Below are 21,599 nucleotides of genomic sequence, written 5' to 3'. Positions count from 1 at the left end.
GGGTAACGGCTGCGCGAGTCCACGGTGGGCTCCACCCACGAAGGGTCCATGAAGAAGCAACCTTGTCTATCCCACCATGGCCATCGACCACGAAGGACTTGCCTCACTAGGGTAGATCTTCACGAAGTAGGCGATCTCCTTGCCCGTACAAACTCCTTGGTTCAACTCCACAATCTTGACGGAGGCTCCCAAGTGACACCTAAACAATCTAGGAGACACCACTCTCCAAAAGGTAATAAATGGTGTGTTGATGATGAACTCATTGCTCTTGTGCTTAAAATGATAGTCTCCCCAACACTCAACTCTCTCTCACAGATTTGGATATGGTGGAAAGATGATTTGAGTGGAAAGCAACTTGGAGAAGGCTGGAGATCAAGATTCTTGTGGTTGGATTGGAATGTCTTGGTCTCAACACATGAGTAGGTGGTTCTCTCTCAGAAAATGAGTAGTGGAAATGTAGGCACGTTCTGATGGCTCTCTCCCCGAATGGAGGAAGGGTGGAGGGTATATATAGCCTCCACACAAAATCTAACTGTTACACACAATTTACCAAACTCGGTGGGACCGAATAATGAAACTCGGTCAGAATGATTCAGTTCAAAATGTGAACGTTAGGCCTTTCGGTGGGACCGACATGGTCAACTCAGTGGGACAGATGTGCTAGGGTTAGGGTGATCTCGGTGAGACTTGATATTGATTTCCTGCGAGGTAAAAACAAGCAAAAAACAGCAATTGGCATTGGGCACTGGGCCAATAGGTTAGTCCCAAAAATGATATAAAGTTGCTATAAAATGATTGTAAAACATCCAAGAATGATAATAAAACAACATGAATACTTCACAAATTATAGATACGTTGGAGACGTATCAACATCCCCAAGCTTAATTCCTACTCGTCCTCGAGTAGGTAAATGATAAAAGAAATAATTTATGAAGTGTGCATGCTAGCAAAGTGCACAAATTTGATCAATGATAATTTCAATCACTTTTCCTAGCATCATAACAACAATTCTTTCTTATGAAACTTCTCATGTTAAAGTAGCAACCAGTTCACATGTTAAGGTTCAGACAATGAATTCTCTTGAAACTCAACAACCTATGTTCTCAGTCACCAAGGAATTATAATTCAACTTATTCAACAGAGTTTAAGTAAGAGCTCCATATACTCAACCATCATATAGTCTTCTATGATTGCTAACACTCACCGCATACACATGAGCAAAACGTTTCAACCGGACACATAGAAAGATAGGGGCTTATAATTTCGCCTCCCAACGTATTCACCTCAAGGGTGATGTCAACAATAATAACACATGCTACCCATATCCAACTGGATATATGTGCCTAGTGTTGGAAATATGCCCTAGAGGCAATAATAAATAGGTTATTATTATATTTCTTTGTTCATGATAATCGTTTATTATCCATGCTAGAATTGTATTGATAGGAAACTCAGATGCATGTGTGGATACATAGACAACACCATGTCCCTAGTAAGCCTCTAGGAGACTAGCTCGTTGATCAATAGATGGTTACGGTTTCCTGACCATGGACATTGGATGTCGTTGATAACGGGATCACATCATTAGGAGAATGATGTGATGGACAAGACCCAATCCTAAGCCTAGCACAAGATCGTGTAGTTCGTTTGCTCAGAGCTTTTCTAATGTCAAGTATCATTTCCTTAGACCATGAGATCGTGCAACTCCCGGATACCGTAGGAATGCTTTGGGTGTACCAAATGTCACAACGTAACTGGGTGGCTATAAAGGTGCACTACAGGTATCTCCGAAAGTGTCTGTTGGGTTGGCACGAATCGAGACTGGGATTTGTCACTCCGTGTAAATGGAGAGGTATCTCTGGGCCCACTCGATAGGACATCATCATAATGTGCACAATGTGACCAAGGAGTTGATCACGGGATGATGTGTTACGGAACGAGTAAAGAGACTTGCCGGTAACGAGATTGAACAAGGTATCGGGATACCGACGATCGAATCTCGGGCAAGTAACATACCGATAGACAAAGGGATTGTATACGGGATTGATTGAATCCTCGATATCGTGGTTCATCCGATGAGATCATCGAGGAGCATGTGGGAGCCAACATGGGTATCCAGATCCCGCTGTTGGTTATTGACCGAAGAGTCGTCTCGGTCATGTCTGCGTGTCTCCCGAACCCGTAGGGTCTACACACTTAAGGTTCGGTGACGCTAGGGTTGTAGAGATATTAGTATGCGGTAACCCGAAAGTTGTTCGGAGTCCCGGATGAGATCCCGGACATCACGAGGAGTTCCGGAATGGTACGGAGGTAAAGATTTATATATGGGAAGTCTTATTTTGGTCGCCGGAAAAGTTTCGCACTTTATCGGTATTGTACCGGGAGTGCCGAAAGGGGTCCGGGGGTCCACCAAGGGGTCCACCAGCCCCGGGGGGGCCACATGGGCTGTGGGGGGTGCGCCTTGGCCTATATGGGCCAAGGGAACCAGCCCCAAGAGGCCCATGCACCAAGAGATAAGATAAACGGAGAGTCCTAAAGGGGGAAGGCACCTCCGAGGTGCCTTGGGGAGGAAGGACTCCTCCCTGGCCGCACCCTTCCTTGGAGGAAGGGCCAAGGCTGCACCCCCCCTCTCCCTTGGCCCTATATATAGTGGGGGGGAGGGAGGGCAGCAGCAATCCAAGCCCTGGCGCCTCCCTCTCCCTCCCGTGACACCTCTTCCTCCCCGCTTGCGCTTCGCGAAGCCCTGCCGGGATCCCGCTACTTCCACCACCACGCCGTCGTGCTGCTGGATCTGCATCAACCTCTCCTCCCCCTTGCTGGATCAAGAAGGAGGAGACGTCGCTGCTCCGTACGTGTGTTGAACGCAGAGGTGCCGTCCGTTCGGCGCTAAGATCATCGGTGATTTGGATCACGACGAGTACGACTCCATCAACCCCGTTCTCTTGAACGCTTCCGCTCGCGATCTACAAGGGTATGTAGATGCACTCCCCTTCCCCTCATTGCTAGAGTACTCCATAGATTGATCTTGGTGATGCGTAGAAAATTTTGAATTTCTGCTACGTTCCCCAACAGTGGCATCATGAGCTAGGTCTATGCGTAGTTTCTATGCACGAGTAGAACACAAAGTAGTTGTGGGCGTCGATGTTGTCAATTCTTCTTGCCGCTACTAGTCTTATCTTGTTTCGGCGGCATTGTGGGATGAAGCGGCCCGGACCGACCTTACACGTACACTTAGGTGAGATAGGTTCCACCGACTGACATGCAATAGATGCATAAGGTGGCTAGCGGGTGTCTGTCTCTCCCACTTTAGTCGGAACGGATTCGATGAAAAGGGTCCTTATGAAGGGTAAATAGAAATTGGCATATCACGTTGTGGTCTTACGTAGGTAAGAAACGTTCTTGCTAGAAACCTATACAAGCCACGTAAAAAAACTTGCAACAACAATTAGAGGACGTCTAACTTGTTTTTGCAGCATGTGCCGTGTGATGTGATATGCCCAGAAGATGTGATGAATGTTATATGTGATGTATGAGATTGATCATATTCTTGTAATAGGAATCACGACTTGCATGTCGATGAGTATGACAACCGGCAGGAGCCATAGGAGTTGTCTTTATTTTTTGTATGACCTGCGTGTCATTGAATAACGCCATGTAAATTACTTTACTTTATTGCTAAGCGCGTTAGCCATAGAAGTAATCGTTGGCGTGACAACTTCATGAAGACACAATGATGGAGATCATGATGATGGAGATCATGGTGTCATGCCGGTGACTAAGATGATCATGGTGCCCCGAAGATGGAGATCAAAGGAGCAAAATGATATTGGCCATATCATGTCACTATTTGATTGCATGTGATGTTTATCATGTTATGCATCTTATTTTCTTAGAACGACGGTAGTAAGTAAGATGATCCCTCACTAAAATTTCAAGAGACGTGTCCCCCCTAACTGTGCACCGTTGCGAAGGTTCGTTGTTTCGAAGCACCACGTGATGATCGGGTGTGATAGATTCTAACGTTCGAATACAATGGGTGTTGACGAGCCTAGCATGTACAGACATGGCCTCGGAACACATGCGAAACACTTAGGTTGACTTGACGAGCCTAGCATGTACAGACATGGCCTCGGAACACAAGAGACCGAAAGGTCGAACATGAGTCGTATAGCAGATACGATCAACATGGAGATGTTCACCGATGATGACTAGTCCGTCTCATGTGATGATCGGACACGGCCTAGTTTGACTCGGATCATGTATCACTTAGATGACTAGAGGGATGTCTATCTGAGTGGGAGTTCAATAATCTGATGAACTTCATTATCATGAACATAGTCAAAAGGTCTTTGCAAATTATGTCATACGCTTTAGTTCTACTGGTTAAGATATGTTCCTAGAGAAAATTTAGTTGAAAGTTGGTAGTAGCAATTATGCGGACTGGGTCCGTAAACTGAGGATTGTCCTCATTGCTGCATAGAAGGCTTATGTCCTTAATGCACCGCTCGGTGTGCTGAACCTCAGCGTCATCTGTGGATGTTGCGGAACATACGAGATACACGTTTTGATGACTACGTGATAGTTCAGTGCGTAATGCTAACGGTTTAGAATTGTGGCACCAAAGACGTTTTTGAAACGTCGCAGAACATATGAGATGTTCCGAAAACTGAAATTGGGATTTCAGACTAGTGCCCACGTCAAGAGGTATGAGACCTCTGACAAGTTTCTTAAGCCTGCAAACTAAAGGGAGAAAAGCTCAATCGTTGAGCATGTGCTCAGATTGTCTGAGTGCCACAATCACTTGAATCGAGTGGGAGTTAATCTTCCAGATGAGATAGTGATGGTTCTCCATAATCACTGCCACCAAGCTGTTAGAGCTTCGTGATGAACTATAAATATCAAGGATAGATGATGATCCTTGAGCAACTCGCGATGTTTGACACCGCGAAAGTAGAAATCAAGAAGGAGCATCAATTGTTGATGGTTAGTAAAACCACTAGTTTCTAGAAGGGCAAGGGCAAAAGGGATACTTCATGAAACAGCAAATCATTTGCTGCTCTAGTGGAGAATCCCAAGGTTGAACCCAAACCCGAGACTAAGTGCTTCTGTAATGAGGGGAACGGTCACTGAAGCAGTACTACCCTAGATACTTGGTAGATGAGAAGGCAGGCAAGGTCGACAGAAGTATATTGGATATACATTATATGAATGTGTACTTTACTAGTACTCCTAGCAGCACCAGGGTATTAGATACCGGTTCGGTTGGTAGTAACTCGAAATAAAAGCTACGGAATAAATGGAGACTAGCTAAAGGTGAGATGACGATGTATGTTGGAAGTGTTTCCAAGGTTGATGTGATCAAGCATCGCATGCTCCCTCTACCATCGAGATTTGGTGTTTGCGTTGAGCATGATTGGATTATGTTTATCGCAATACGGTTATTCATTTATGGAGAATAATGGTTACTCTGTTTATTTGAACAATACCTTCAATGGTCTTGCACCTAAAATAAATCTCGATCGCAGTGATACACATGTTTGTGCCAAAAGATATAAGATAGTAATGATAGTACCACATACTTGTGGCACTGCAATTAGAGTCATATTGGTATAGAACGCATGAAGAAGCTCCATGTAGATGGATCTTTGGACTCAGTCGTTTTTGAAAAGATTGAGACATGCGAACCATGTCTATTGGTATATATGCATGAAGAAACTCCATGCAGATGGATCGTTTGGACTCACTTGATTTTGAATCACTTGAGACATGCAAATCATACCACATGGGCAAGATGACTGAAAGGCCTCGTTTTCAGTAAGATGGAACAAGAGAGCAACTTATTGGAAGTAATACATTTTGATGTATGCAGTCCAATGAGTGCTGAGGCATGCAGTGGATATCGTTATGTTCTTACTTCACAGATGATTTGAGTAGATGCTGAGTGTATTTACTTGATGAAACACAAATCTGAATTATTGAAAGGTTCAAGTAATTTCAGAGTGAAGTTGAAGATCGTCGTGACAAGAGGATAAAATGTCTGTGATGTGATCATAGAGATGAGTATCTGAGTTACGAGTTTGGCACACAATTAAGACATTGTGGAAAGTGTTTCACAATTAATACCGCCTGGAACACCATAGTGTGATGGTGTGTCCGAACATCATAACTGCACCCTATTGGATATGGTGCATGCCATGATGTCTCTTATCGAATTACCACTATCGTTTATGGGTTAGGCATTAGAGACAACCGCATTCACTTTAAATAGGGCACCACGCAATTCCGTTGAGACGACACCGTTTAGAGAAACCTAAGTTGTCGTTTCTTAAAAGTTTGGGGCTGCGATGCTTATGTGAAAAAGTTTCAGGCTGATAAGCTCGAACCCAAAGCGGATAAATGCATCTTCATAGAAAACCCAAAACAGTTGGGTATACCTCCTATTTCAGATCTGGAAGCAAAAGTAATTGCTTCTAGAAACGAGTCCTTTCTCGAGGAAAAGTTTCTCTCGAAAGAATTGAGTGGGAGGATGGTGGATACTTGATAAGGTTATTGAACCGTCACTTCAACTAGTGTGTAGCAGGGCACAGGAAGTTGTTCCTGTGGCACCTACACCAATTGAAGTGGAAGCTTATGATAGTGATCATGAAACTTCAGATCAAGTCACTACCAAACCTCGTAGGACGACGAGGATGCGTGCTACTTCAGAGTGGTTCGTGATCCTGTCTGAGATATCATGTTGTTGGACAATACTGAACCTACGAGCTATGGATAAGCGATGGTGGGCCCATATTCCGACAAATGGTTAGAAGCCATGAAATCCGAGATAAATGGAACTTCGAGAAGAAGACGGACGTGGACGGTAATGTTACCGTCTATGAAGCTCGACTTGTGGCAAAGAGTATTTCCACAAGTTCAAGGAGTTGACTACGATGAGATTTTCTCCTCCGTAGCGATGCTTAAGTCCGTCGGAATCATGTTAGCATTAGCTGCATTTATGAAATCTGGCACATGGATGTCAAAACAAGTTTCCTTACCAGTTTTCATAAGGAAAGGTTGTATGTGATACAATGAGAAAGGTTTTGTCGATCCTAAGGATGCTAAAAGGTATGCTAGCCCCAGCGATCCTTCCATGGACTAGAGCAAGCATCTCGGAGTCAGAATATACGCTTTGATGGAGTGATCAAAGTTTTTGGGTTTATACAAAGTTTGTTAGAAACTTGTATTTACAATAAAGTGAGTGGGAGCGCTACAACATTTCTGATAAGTATATGTGAATGACATATTGTTGATCCGAAATGATGTAAAATTTCTGGAAAGCATAAAGGGTTGTTTGAAAGGAGTTTTTCAAAGGAAGACCTGGATAAAAGCTGCTTACATATTGGGCATCAAGATCTATAGAGATAGATCAACACGCCCGATGATACTTTCAAAGAACGCACACCTTGACATGATTTTGAAAGAGTTCAAAATAGATCAGCAAAGAAGGAGTTCTTGGCTGTGTTACAAGGTGTGAGTATTGAGTAAGACTCAAGACCTGACCACAGCAGAAGAGAGAGAAAGGACGAAGGTCGTCCCCTATGCTTTAGACGTAGGCTCTACAGTATGCTATGCTGTGTACCGCACATGAAGTGTGCCTTGCCATGAGTTGGTCAAGGGGTACAATAGTGACCCGGGAATGGATCACATGACAGCGGTCGAACTTATCCTTAGTACCTAGTGGACTAAGGAATTTTCTCGATTATGGAGGTGAAAAGGAGTTCGTCGTAAAGGGTTACGTCGATGCGAACATTGACACTAATCCGGATGACTCTGAGTAGTAAACCGGATTCGTATAGTAGAGCCATTATTTGAAATGGCTCCAAATAGCGCGTGGTAGCATCCACAAGATGACATAGATATTCGTAAAGCACACACGGATCTGAAAGGTTCAGACCCGTCGACTAATAACCTCTCTCACAAGCATAACATGATCAAACCAGAACTCATTGGGTGTTAATCACATAATGATGTGAACTAGATTGTTGACTCTAGTAAACTCTTTGGATGTTGGTCACATGGTGATGTGACCTGTCAGTGTTAATCACATGGTGATGTGAACTAGATTATTGACTCTAGTGCAAGTGGGAGACTGTTGGAAATATGCCCTAGAGGCAATAATAAATAGGTTATTATTATATTTCTTTGTTCATGATAATCGTTTATTATCCATGCTAGAATTGTATTGATAGGAAACTCAGATGCATGTGTGGATACATAGACAACACCATGTCCCTAGTAAGCCTCTAGGAGACTAGCTCGTTGATCAATAGATGGTTACGGTTTCCTGACCATGGACATTGGATGTCGTTGATAACGGGATCACATCATTAGGAGAATGATGTGATGGACAAGACCCAATCCTAAGCCTAGCACAAGATCGTGTAGTTCATTTGCTCAGAGCTTTTCTAATGTCAAGTATCATTTCCTTAGACCATGAGATTGTGCAACTCCCGGATACCGTAGGAATGCTTTGGGTGTACCAAACGTCACAACGTAACTGGGTGGCTATAAAGGTGCACTACAGGTATCTCCGAAAGTGTCTGTTGGGTTGGCACGAATCGAGACTGGGATTTGTCACTCCGTGTAAACAGAGAGGTATCTCTGGGCCCACTCGGTAGGACATCATCATAATGTGCACAATGTGACCAAGGAGTTGATCACGGGATGATGTGTTACGGAACGAGTAAAGAGACTTGCCGGTAACGAGATTGAACAAGGTATCGGGATACCGACGATCGAATCTCGGGCAAGTAACATACCGATAGACAAAGGGATTGTATACGGGATTGATTGAATCCTCGATATCGTGGTTCATCCGATCAGATCATCGAGGAGCATGTGGGAGCCAACATGGGTATCCAGATCCCGCTGTTGGTTATTGACCGGAGAGTCGTCTCGGTCATGTCTGCGTGTCTCCCGAACCCGTAGGGTCTACACACTTAAGGTTCGGTGACGCTAGGGTTGTAGAGATATTAGTATGCGGTAACCCGAAAGTTGTTCGGAGTCCCGGATGAGATCCCGGACGTCACGAGGAGTTCCGGAATGGTCCGGAGGTAAAGATTTATATATGGGAAGTCTTATTTTGGTCGCCGGAAAAGTTTCGCACTTTATCGGTATTGTACGGGGAGTGCCGAAAGGGGTCCGGGGGTCCACCAAGGGGTCCACCATCCCCGGGGGGCCACATGGGCTGTGGGGGGTGCGCCTTGGCCTATATGGGCCAAGGGAACCAGCCCCAAGAGATAAGATAAACGGAGAGTCCTAAAGGGGGAAGGCACGTCCGAGGTGCCTTGGGGAGGAAGGACTCCTCCCTGGCCGCACCCTTCCTTGGAGGAAGGGCCAAGGCTGCGCCCCCCCCTCTCCCTTGGCCCTATATATAGTGGGGGGGGGAGGGAGGGCAGCAGCAATCCAAGCCCTGGCGCCTCCCTCTCCCTCCCGTGACACCTCTTCCTCCCCGCTTGCGCTTGGCGAAGCCCTGCCGGGATCCCGCTACTTCCACCACCACGCCGTCGTGCTGCTGGATCTCCATCAACCTCTCCTCCCCCCTTGCTGGATCAAGAAGGAGGAGACGTCGCTGCTCCATACGTGTGTTGAACGCGGAGGTGCCGTCCGTTCGGCGCTAGGATTATCGGTGATTTGGATCACGACGAGTACGACTCCATCAACCCCGTTCTCTTGAACGCTTCCGCTCGCGATCTACAAGGGTATGTAGATGCACTCCCCTTCCCCTCGTTGCTAGATTACTCCATAGATTGATCTTGGTGATGCGTAGAAAATTTTGAATTTCTGCTACGTTCCCCAACACCTAGATCTTTCCTCACCACATGATGCTTGCCAAAATAGAAAAATAAAAAGGAACAGAGAGAAATAATTTGAATCTTTGCGTGAAAGTAAATACACAAAAGTAAAAGATAGGCCCTTCGCCGAGGGAAGCAGAGGTTGCCATGCGCTTATTTGTTTGTATGCTCAACCCCTTAGTGCAAAAGAACGTCACGTTATATTGCCCCTTATGATAGCAACCTTTATTATGCAGTCTGTCGCTTTTATTCTTTGCCATCACAAGTTCGTACACCGCTCAATTTTCTCTTACACTAAATGATCTAACACTTTTAGAAGCAATTTTTATTGCCTTATTGCACCGATGACAACTTACTTGAAGGATCTTATTCAATCCTTAGGTAGGTATGGTGGACTCTTGAAAATAAGATTTGGGTTTAAGGGTTTTTGGATGCACAAGTAGTATCTCTACTTGGTGCGGAATTTTTGGCTAGCAAAGATGGGGGCCGAGCACCACATGTTGAAGGATCTATGACAATATAACTTCTATGTGAATATGAACAAACATAAACCATTACGTTGTCTTCCTTGTCCAACGTCAATTTTTTTGGCATATAATAATGGGGGCTCACAATCACAAAAGATTTCCAAGATAGTATTTGCATGTGAAAGTTCTCTTCCTTATACTAATTATTCATGAATTACTTGTATGACCAATATTGTGATTGTGAAGCCTCAAAAGATTTCACTTTCTAAACCCAATGTGATGCTACCACTAGGCATGATATGATTTCAACTTCGTGACATACAATTTATTCAACAATTTACTCATAGGATATAAGTGAAGCACAAGAGTAAATGACAAGCTAGTCCAAAAAGATATAAGTGAAGATCGAGCGAGTAGTTATGTAAATGGGTAGCTATTCGAGGACTCTCTCTTATTAAAAACTTTCAGATCTAAGAATTTTATTAAAAGATCAAGCAAAACAAAATAAAATTACATTCCAACAATAGCACAACTCATGTGGAGAAGCAAAAACTTAGGCTCAACCGATACTAACCGATAATTGGTGATGAAGAAAGGTAGGATGCCTACCGGGACATCCCCAAGCTTAGATGCTTGAGACTTCTTGAAATATTATCTTGGGATGCCTTGGGCATCCCCAAGCTTAAGCTTTTGTGTCTCCTTAATTCTTCTCATATCACGATTTTTCTAAATCTCAATAACTTCATCCACACAAAACTCAACAAGAACTCGTGAGATAAGTTAGTATAAACCAATGCAAAAACCTTATCTTCTCTTCTGTAGCAAATCACTAAAATTATTATTCAACATGGCACACTAAATGCCTCTGCATATTTAATACTCCTATCCTCAAATAGAATCATTAAACAAGCAACATATGCAAACAATGCAATCATAACAGCAATCTGCCAAAACAGTACAGTCTGTAAAGAATGCAAGAGTATCAATACTTCCCTAACTCCAAAAGTTATGAAAATTTGCTACACTGTAGAAAATTTATCAGAGCTCATTTGCAAAAGGTTTCACCATTTTATCACATTCTGACTTTTCTAGGGAATTTTTGCAACAGCGGTAAACTTTTTGTTTTCAACAGCAACATGTATACTTGCAAAATAAGCATGGCAAAGGCTATCATTGCCACTTTTATTGAAATAAAATATGCAAAGCATTATTCTAAACAACATAAAGGAAATCCTAACAAAATAAAATGATGCTCCCAGCAAAACACATATCATGTGACGAATGAAAATATAGCTCCAAGTGAGGTCACCGACAATGTTGGAAACGAAAGAGGGGTTGCCTACCGGGGCATTCCCAAGCTTAGTTGCTTCGATCTTCCTTGAATATTACCTTGGGGTTCCTTGAGCATCCCCAAGCTTAGGGTCTTGTCACTCCTTATTCTCCTCATATTGATATCTCACCCAAAACTTAAAAACTTCAATCACACAAAACTTAACGGAACTTTGTGAGATAGGTTAGTGTGATAAAGAGCAAACCATTTCACTTTGGTACTTTCAAAGACAAGATTCATAATTGTTTACACACAATGCCTACTATAGCATATCATTTCCACAATTTATATTGAGCAATATAAGCCATAGAAACTAGAAAACAAGCAAACTATGCATTAAAAACAGAATCTGTCAAAAACAGAACAGTCTGTAGTAATCTGTACTCCAACCATATTTCTGCTACTCCAAAATTTCTGAAAAATAGGAAATCCTGGGTAATTTGTCTATTAATCTTCTGCAACAAGAATCAACATTTTATCACGCTTCTGTTAAAAATGAGAATTGTTTTCCTAAGCGCAAAAGTTTCTGTTTTTCAGCAAGATCAAATCAACTATCACCGTAAGCCATCCCAAAGGCTTTACGTGGCACTTTATTGAAACGAAAGCAATAAAACATGATTACTATAGTAGCTTAATCATGTGAACACACAAAAACAGTAGGTAAAAGTGTTGGGTTGTCTCCCAACAAGCGCTTTTCTTTAATGCCTTTTAGGGCATGATGATTTCAATGATGCGCACACAAAAGATAAGAATTGTAGCATAACAAGAGCATCAGGAAACACATGGCAAGCACATTTAAGCCTAACCCACTTCCTATGCATAGGGATTTTGTGAGCAAATAACTTTTGGGAGCTAGAATCAACTAGCATAGGAAGGCAAAACAAACATAACTTTAAGATTTTCAACACATAGAGAGGAAACATGATATTATTGTAATACCTACAAGCATATGTTCCTCTCTCATAATAATTTTCAGTAGCATCATGAATGAATTCAACAATATAACTATCACTTAGAGCATTCTTTTCATGATCCATAAGCATAGAAATTTTGTTACTCTCCACATAAGCAAATTTATTCTAATGAATAGTAGTGGGAGCAAACTCAACAAAATAACTATCATGGGATTGAAAATTAAAATCATGATGACAAGTTTCATGCTTATAATTATTCTCTATAACATATATATCATCACCGTAATCATCATAGATAGGAACTTTGTTCTCATAGTCAATTGGAACCTCTTCCAAAATAGTGGATTCATCATTAAATAAAGTCATGACCTCTCCAAATCCACTTTCATCAATATAATCATCATAAATAGGAGGCATGCAATCATCATAGTAAATTTTCTCATCAAAACTTGGAGGACTAAAAATATCATCTTCATCAAACATAGCATCCCCAAGCTTGTAGCTTTGCATATCATTAGCATCATGGATATTCAAAAATTCATACCATCAACATTGAAATCATGCTCATCATTCAAATATTTTGTACCAAACATTTTATTGACTTCTTATTCTAACAATTGAGCACAATTTTCTGATCCATCATTTTCAAGAAAGATATTATAAAGATGAACAATATGATGCAACCTCAATTCCATTTTTTAGTTTTCTTTTTATAAACCAAACTAGTGATAAAACAAGAAACTAAAAGATTCAATTGCAAGATCTAAAGATATACCTTCAAGCACTCACCTCCCCGGCAACGGCGCCAGAAAAGAGCTTGATTTCCACTAGACAAGTTTATTCTTGTAGACTCGTGTTGGGCCACCAAGCGCAGAGTCTTGTAGGACAGTAGCAATTTTCCCTCAAGTGGATGACCTAAGGTTTATCAATCCGTGGGAGGTGTAGGATGAAGATGGTCTCTCTCAAACAACCCTGCAATCAAATACAAGAAATCTCTTCTATCCCCAACACACACAATACAATGGCATTTTGTATAGGTGCACTAGTTCATCGAACAGATGGTGATGAAAGTGTAATATGGATGGTAGAACTATATTTTTATAATCTGAATAAATAAAAACAGCAAGGCAGCAATTGATAAAACAGAGCACAAACGGTATTGCAATGCTTGAAAATGAGGCCTAGGGTCCGTACTTTCACTAGTGCAATCTCTCAATAGTGCCAATGTAATTGGATCATATAACCACCCCTCAAAGTGCGATGAAGAATCACTCCAAAGTTCCTATCTAGCGGAGAACATAAGAAGAAATCATTTGTAGGGTACGAAACCACCTCGAAGCTATTCTTTCCGATCGAGCTATCTAAGAGTTCATGCTGAAATAACACCAAATAATTTCAGATTCATAACACTCAATCCAACACAAAGAACTTCAAAGAGTGCCCTAAGATTTCTACCGAAGAAACAAAGACAAGAACGTGCATCAACCCCTATGCGTAGATTACCCCAATGTCACCTCGGGAATCCACGAGTTGAGTGCCAAAACATATATCAAGTGAATCAAAATAATACCCCATTGTCACCACGAGTATTCATTTGCAAGACATATATCAAGTGCTCTCAAATCCATAAAAGTATTCAATCCGATAAAACGAAATCTCAAAGGGAAAACTCAGTTCATCACAAGATAGAGAGGGTAAAACACCATATGATCCGACTATATTAACAAAGCCCGCGATACATCAAGATCGTGACATCTCAAGAACACGAGAGAGAGAGAGAGATTAAACACATAGCTACTAGTACAAACCCTCAGCCCCGAGGGTGCACTACTCCCTCCTCATCGTGGTGGCCGCCGGGATGATGAAGATGGCCACCGGAGATGATTCCCCCCTCCAGCAGGGTGGCAGAACGGGGTCTACATTGGTTTTCAGTGGCTACAGAGCCCTGCTGCGGCGGAACATCTGATCTACATTACCCCCGAGGGTTTTTGCAATATTTGGGAATTTATAGGGTAAATAGGGGTGCGGGAGGCCACCGAGGAGGGCACAACCCACCTGGGCGCGTCTGGGCCCCCAAGCGCGCCCTGGTGGGTTTGTGCCCCCCAAGGGGCACCCCCCAGGTGCTACTCTGACCCATCGGGAGTCTTCTGGTCCATAAAAAATCCGCAAAAAGTTTCACGGTGGACTCCATTTGATATTGATTTCCTGTGATGTAAAAGAAGCAATTAATAGCAACTGGCACTGGGCACTGGTTCAATAGGTTATTCCCAAAAATGATATAAAGTTGCTATAAAATGATTGTAAAACATCCAAGAATGATAATAAAACAACACGAATACTTCATAAATTATAGATACGTTGGAGACGTACCAGTGTGCTTATTGTGGTGTCGAGCGTGATCGAAAGGTTGAAGAGACTAAGGTTGTAATGGCCGCGGTAATTAAAGGGGAAGCCGGGCGGCCTGGAATATCGGCACACCCGGATCGCGGTTCTAATTTGCAGCGCGTAACTCCATCGTGCCGCACATAACTAAGTTGTGGCGACGCATGCGGCGCAACCGCATGCATGTGGGGCCCCCGACGTGATCGTGCGTAGGCCCAACCGCTGCCAGAGCGCGCGCGGAGGGACACGAGCAGAGCGCTCCGCTGTCACCTCAACGGCGAGCAACCATATATATGCATATAGCAGTTGAACACGCAAGGAAAAGCTGTCCAGAAGCTGAGTGCATGGAGGTACGCGAGCAGAACGCGCCGACGGACAACACAATATGCCGCGGCACCTAACCGCGAGCACAACACGCTACGGAGCCTAACGGCGAGCAGAGCACGCCGAGGGATGCGAGTAGAGGCCGGCACAGTGATATGTGGCAAATAAGGATAAGACGAACTGTGCGAGCGATGGCGGAGACATCAAGCTCGAATCAGATTAGAGTTGCATGTGCGATACGTGGCATAAAGTTGATCCATCCGAGTTGTTTGTGATGGAATAACCATGTGTGTTGTGGGCAAATGCTTGCTGGTATATAATCATTTGCGATTGATGAATTCATCACCAACGGGTTACCTAGTGTGGTCGGTGTGCAATGTGATATGCTCTGTCTGCAGAACATCTATGCTCTATGTACAGAAGAACAACATATATATACTTGTAATAGGACATGATTGCAAGACCAAATTAAACATCCAATTACGTTATATGACAAATACCATAAATATTGCAAGGTTCAAATTCCAGCATTACAAGGCCCAAATTCAAAGATTACAAGGTTCAAACTATTCAGACACATAAAGTTCATCTCCTTCCGAATCTTTTTCATGCATTATTTCTGCGAAAGGATCAGGCACTGAGAAGTCATATAGCGGCTTGATACAGTGACTTCCGAATAATCTGTCATATGAAGTTACAAACTGAAATTCAGCTTGTGCAGAGCCTTTTCCATTCAGCTGTAGATGCATGCGCTCTTTAGCAATCCATTCACTTCTGTGCAGTAAATATAGGGCAAACCTCATTACCTTGAGCAACCTTGCTTTCTCAACAAAGAACCTGGCAAATTTAATTTCTGGTGTGGTGCCTCGGTACTCATTAAAAGTAATTTCTGTGAGATGAAGATCAAGGCATTCAATGGGATTGTTATATTCCCCAACATTTTCTACTTTCGGGCCTGCTAGTATCTGCAAACGAAGACAACATATTAGTGCATAGCTGCAGATTTGAACACTTCGGGCCTCTTTGATATGCAGGATTTCTAAAATACACGAAAAGAGTGAAATGCCACCTTCAATCTTTCATGATAAACTTTTTATCATGAAAGCATGTCGGGCGAAGGAATAAAACGCGTACAACACTAGCATCTAAAAAAATATGTATTGAAATCCTCCAAATTTCCTTTAGAAATCATTCTACATTTGTCATTGTAATCATGGGTAAAAGTAACAAGAATTGAGCTCCGTTGTGGTTAACAATTTACATGAAAGGAGCATCACCTTGATGTATAGCTTCTCCGTGCAAGGAAAGCACCTAAAGAATCTAACAACTTCATCCAGATTGGGGCCGACAGATTGTAGTGCCAAGATCTTCACTGTGCGCAGAAGCCGGGCCAAGCTTGTGGGAATCATTTTCTGGATGACAAGCGAACATATAGGTCAACAATAATTAGATAAAATGTGCTGTCCGATAATATATAAGAAGGAGAAGAAGAAGACTGTTGTACCATAACGGATAATGATCAAGCAACAAATTCGTTGAATTCAGCACATGAATAGCCCAACACTGTCAATTTCGGTGCGTGAATGGCCCTGATTCTTACTGGACCTAATTTATCATGTACATACAATCTCTCGAGGAAAGGCGCATTCTCACTGACAATATCATGAAACACCTCAACTGACAGCCATGGGCGGCTCCAGCAATGCACATAAATCGCACGGACATTCATCGAGGTGATGTGGAGGCTACTGAACCCATCCATCACATGAAGACGAAGGTACTCGAGCACTGTACAGCCGACGAGCAGGCGCTCCAAGTCCTCCTTCGAGATGCGGACGGCAATATGTTCGAGGTCCTTAAGTTTAGGGAGATGAAGAGCGCGCGCGGCATTCATCCAGGGGAAAATGCACCGCCTGAATGTAGCTCGGCGCAGCGTGGGCACGAGGCGGAACACGGACGGCGGCAGCGAGCAAGAACGTCTAGCATGAAGGCTGAGCTCCTCGAGTCGATCCAGGGCTGGGGATAGGAACCAGAGTGCAACCTGGGTTCGGTCTTGTTGTGGGGACTAAGCCTGCCGGTAGCAAGGCGTCTGACCGGCCCAGGGTGCGTGGCGAGGACGTGGAACAATGCGTCCAGGCGTTGCTGCTCCCCGCTGCAAAACTCATGGTCGACAGAGCGCCACCGCCGCGTGAGGACAGTGGTCCGCACGTCATATTTGACGGGGAGGTTGGATATGATGGTTACCAACATCTCATCGGGGTGGCTGTTGATGAAGTCCACGTTGGTCGGAGGCTCTTGCGGTTTTGGCTCGACCCGCCCCCGCTTGTTGGCCGGCTCGTCCTCCATCTCGCAGCACGTGGCGATCCTCGGCGACGGTGCTTGTAGATGAGAATAGAGGACTGTTCTATGTACCTTCCCGAGGCGGCCGAAACAAAAGTCCAAAACTAGCAATAAATTGCAGCGCTCGCGGCGTGAGCGGTGGACTACTCACAGTCATCCCGTCTAATCAAACAGTTGCCCACAGTAGTAAATGGTTAGTTGAACGCCCATGGTTTGACTAATACGACCGTTTATGGTAATAACGTGGTGGCTATTTGTTAAAATGCCTAGAAAGATCAATGTATAAAAAGGCGAAACAAACCCTGAATAATTTCATATGTTTGGCACAGTTGCATGTTGCCTCTGTAAAATAAATCAAGGCGGGAAGATACAACGTATGTCGTTTCGCGACCAGATCATGTGACCAAGTTCCCTCTCGAAACCATGAGGCTTCTTGATAGAAGCTCCGGTTTGTATGAAAGAAAATATGGGTCAAAGTCGAGTTGAAAAGGGCAGCAATATCTAACCCCAGCTTACAGAAGGTACAAAAGCATGATGATTAATTGTTCATCAGGTTTACACAAAATCCAGATTGAACAGGACAATAACAACTAACTCAACCAAAGTTTTGAGCAGTCACAGTCCAATGGATCAGTCTGATCCATAAAATCAAGATCCTAGACCAGAAAATCTACTGGTACATGAAGACAAGTTGTTGTAAATAGAAGTCGAGCACGTTCAGAAGTCCTTTTGTCCACCTGAAATTTCTTTTTATGTTGTTCAATGTGTCCATCCGTGAGAAAGTTCCTATTGGAAAACTTAATCTCATGGATAATAGTACTCTCATATTCAACAGGAAGAATGTGACAAAGCTAGTGTTTGCATGGTTGGATGCATATCCTTCCAGTGTCATTATCCTCAAACAAATGTCATGAGAATTGGGAAAATCCCTGTGCTTCTTATGCCACCGATTGGTTATACCTTTTTGTCCATGTCCTTTAGCCTAAATAGACATGAAGACTGAAAACAGTTAATGCCTAAAAAAATAGTACAACTGAATGGTTAGTTCTAGTAAAGTATATCAATGTGCTTGATATCATCACCTCTATATACAAATTCTCTAGACATGGAAAGCATCGGAGCAAGCCGATAACCATGTTCAGATCAAAACACCACGTACTGATATGTAAGGTCTTGACAGAATCCAGCACCATTGATGGGGTACCCATGGACAAAATCTTCATTGAGCATAGAACATAATATTAGTACCAAAAGCATACTCCAAGATTGTATAAAGATTATGTGCACAAATAAAAATGCAGCTTATGATTACAAAAGTGTTGATGATATAAAACTTACGCACACATATGAAAAATGCAGCTTATGATTACAAAAGTGTTGATGATAATATACAGTACCTGAATAAGTGTGGATCCAACCACCATCTTGTAACCTTCAAACGGACCAGGAATTACACCCAAGGTCTCCAGTTTAGGTGCAGAGACTACAGTTATTTGCGAAGGTGCATAACGATAATCAAGGAGCAACCTTTAAAGCAAATTCCAATGCTTACAAGGTGAGGCGACTTTATTTGGAGACAACGAATACAGATTTATTTTCCAAAAACAAGCAGCAGGCGCTCCAGGGCAGGGCAGCATGAGTGGATGATGCTGTGTAGTGTGGCCTCCAACAGATCGACTACCACAAGCGCGAGTTTTTTTAGCAGTGGGAGTCGAAGCATTTGTACCAGATTATCTGGTAGATGACACCGGGCGAGGGTGGTGGTGTGGAGAGAGGAGGAAAACCATGAGATGGACACTGGTGGTGAGGGCACAACTACAACGCTTGGTGGACAGCTATTTGCGTAGTAATGGTAGAACTCAAGATGTTGGGTTTTTTTGAATTGACGGGATGTCAGCCAGGCGTTCACCATGAAGGATATGTGCAGCAGGCGGCATGCCGGGATGCATAGACGTTGAACGGAGCCTTGGTGGGAGGAGATGATGGCTCCGTGGAGATCAAAATCATGAATGATAGATAGCCAGCGACAGTCAAGATTAAGAGGTGCGGCGCGCCACAGAGTGCACCACCGAGATGCGAGGACCTATTTGCAGCAGCCATCCTTGGTGGGGAGAAGGAAGATGATCTCCCCAAGGATCGCGTCCGGGAGATCGCTGATGCGATCCGCCCGATATTCTACGGGTTCCTCAGCTCCACGGGCGTGGCCACTTCTACCCGTGCTGCTGGGTGCAGGATCTACAGCCGGCGGCGCCGCTGGCCGGAGCCTCATCTGTGTACATAGCAATCTGGAAGGGAAAAAGGTAGAAAAATACATGTACGACATTCAAAATCAATTCTCAAGATCTGGAAGAAAAAAAGGGCACAAACATATATGTAGGACATTCAAAATCAATTCTCAAGATCTGCCTACGAATTATTAGCACGCACGCTAACCCTAGTCAGATCATTAGCAAAAAATCGTATGTATAGAACAAACAATTAATCAATCACTAACCATAGATATCATTCAAACAATCAATACACTACACGGATCTAACGAATCTTACTCTGATTTAATGGACTGGGTGTACATAACCAAGGGTTTCTTTTCCCAACAAAGGCGGGGGGGGGGGGGCCTAACCGGTTTTTCGTCAGAGTCGAAGTCGTTGCCGCAGTAGATGTGGACCTCCGGCTCCCGTTGGGGAGGCACGACGACGGTGACGAAGTCAAGGTCGCGCTGCTGCCCGCGTGAGACCTCGTCGGGGGCGACAGCTGTTGGGTAACGTAGCAGAAATTCAAATTTTTCTACGCATCACCAAGATCAATCTATGGAATAACTAGCAATGAGAGAGAGGGGAGTGCATCTTCATACCCTTGAAGATCGCGATGCGGAAGCGTTGCAAGAACGCGGTCGGTGGAGTCGTACACGAAGCGATTCAGATCGTGGCCGAATCCGATCTAAGCACCGAACAACGGTGCCTCCGCGTTCAACACACCTGCAGCCCGGTAATGTCTCCCGCGCCTTGATATAGCAAGGGAGAGGGAGAGGTTGGGGAAGACCCCGTCCAGCAGCAGCACGATGGCGTGGTGGTGGTGGAGGAGCGTGGCACTTCAGCAGGGCTCCGCCAAGCACTGCGAGAGACGAGGAGGGAGAGGGGTAGGGCTGCGCCAAGAGAGAGGGAGACTCGTGTCTTCTGCAGCCCAAAACCCCCACTATTTATAGGAGGAGGGGAGAAGGGTGCGCCCCCTCTAGGGTTCCCACCCCTAGGGGGGGCGGCAGCCGTAGATGGGATGGAGGGGGCGGCCAAGAGGGGGAGAGAGGGGGCGCGTCCTAGGGTGGGCCTTAGGCCCATCTACGCCTAGGGTTTCACCCTTTCCCCTCCAAGCTGCGCCCTGGGCCCTGGTGGGAGGCGCACCAGCCCACTCAGGGGCTGGTACCTTCCCACTCTTGGCCCATGCAAGCCTCCGGGGCTGGTGGCCCCTCCCGGTGGACCCCCGGAACCCTCTGGTGGTCCCGTACATTACCGGTGACGCCCGAAACTCTTCCGGTGGCCAAAACCTCACTTCCTATATATTATTCTTTACCTCCAGACCATTCCGGAACTCCTCGTGACGTCCGGGATCTCATCCGGGACTCCGAACAACATTCGGTAACCACGTATATCTATTCCCTATAACCCTAGCGTCATGGAACCTTAAGTGTGTAGACCCTACGGGTTCGGGAACCATGCAGACATGACCGAGACGTTCTCCGACCAATAACCAACAGCGGGATCTGGATAGCCATGTTGGCTCCCACATGTTCCACGATGATCTCATCGGAGGAACCACGATGTCGAGGATTCAATCAATCCCGTATACAATTCCCTTTGTCAATCAGTACGTTACTTCCCCGAGATTCGATCGTCGGTATCCCAATACCTTGTTCAATCTCGTTACCGGCAAGTCACTTTACTCGTACCGTAATGCATGATCCCGTGACCAAACACTTGGTCACATTGAGCTCATTATGATGATGCATTACCGAGTG

At 44.2% G+C, this 21,599-nt stretch overlaps 1 protein-coding gene across 1 annotated transcript; it reads right to left on the bottom strand.

Annotated features, from left to right (window-relative positions):
• Positions 1-15,816: 15,816 nt before the first annotated feature.
• LOC141042959 (uncharacterized) lies at positions 15,817-17,596 on the bottom strand. Its single transcript, XM_073511872.1, has 3 exons — positions 17,345-17,596; positions 16,851-17,249; positions 15,817-16,215 (listed from the first exon to the last, which is right to left on the bottom strand). The coding sequence occupies exons 1-3, from the start codon at positions 17,594-17,596 to the stop codon at positions 15,817-15,819; spliced, it is 1,050 nt and encodes a 349-aa protein (XP_073367973.1).
• Between the last annotated feature and the right edge of the window lie 4,003 nt (positions 17,597-21,599).

This window comes from Aegilops tauschii, chromosome 3 (assembly GCF_002575655.3).
Source record: "Aegilops tauschii subsp. strangulata cultivar AL8/78 chromosome 3, Aet v6.0, whole genome shotgun sequence".
In the NCBI taxonomy this organism is placed as follows: Eukaryota; Viridiplantae; Streptophyta; class Magnoliopsida; order Poales; family Poaceae; genus Aegilops; species Aegilops tauschii.
Note: the sequence above shows the minus strand (reverse complement) of the source record. Positions and strands in the feature narration are given on the sequence as shown.

Excerpts from the sequence above, each read along its gene's own strand:
- LOC141042959 (XM_073511872.1), bottom strand. The coding sequence starts at position 17,596 with ATGGAGGACGAGCCGGCCAACAAGCGGGGGCGGGTCGAGCCAAAACCG. Across the intron at positions 17,250-17,344 it reads TCGCCACGCACCCTGGGCCG|GAGCTCAGCCTTCATGCTAG; the intron begins GTCAGACGCCTT and ends GATCGACTCGAG. Across the intron at positions 16,216-16,850 it reads TACATGATAAATTAGGTCCA|ATACTAGCAGGCCCGAAAGT; the intron begins GTAAGAATCAGG and ends CTTCGTTTGCAG.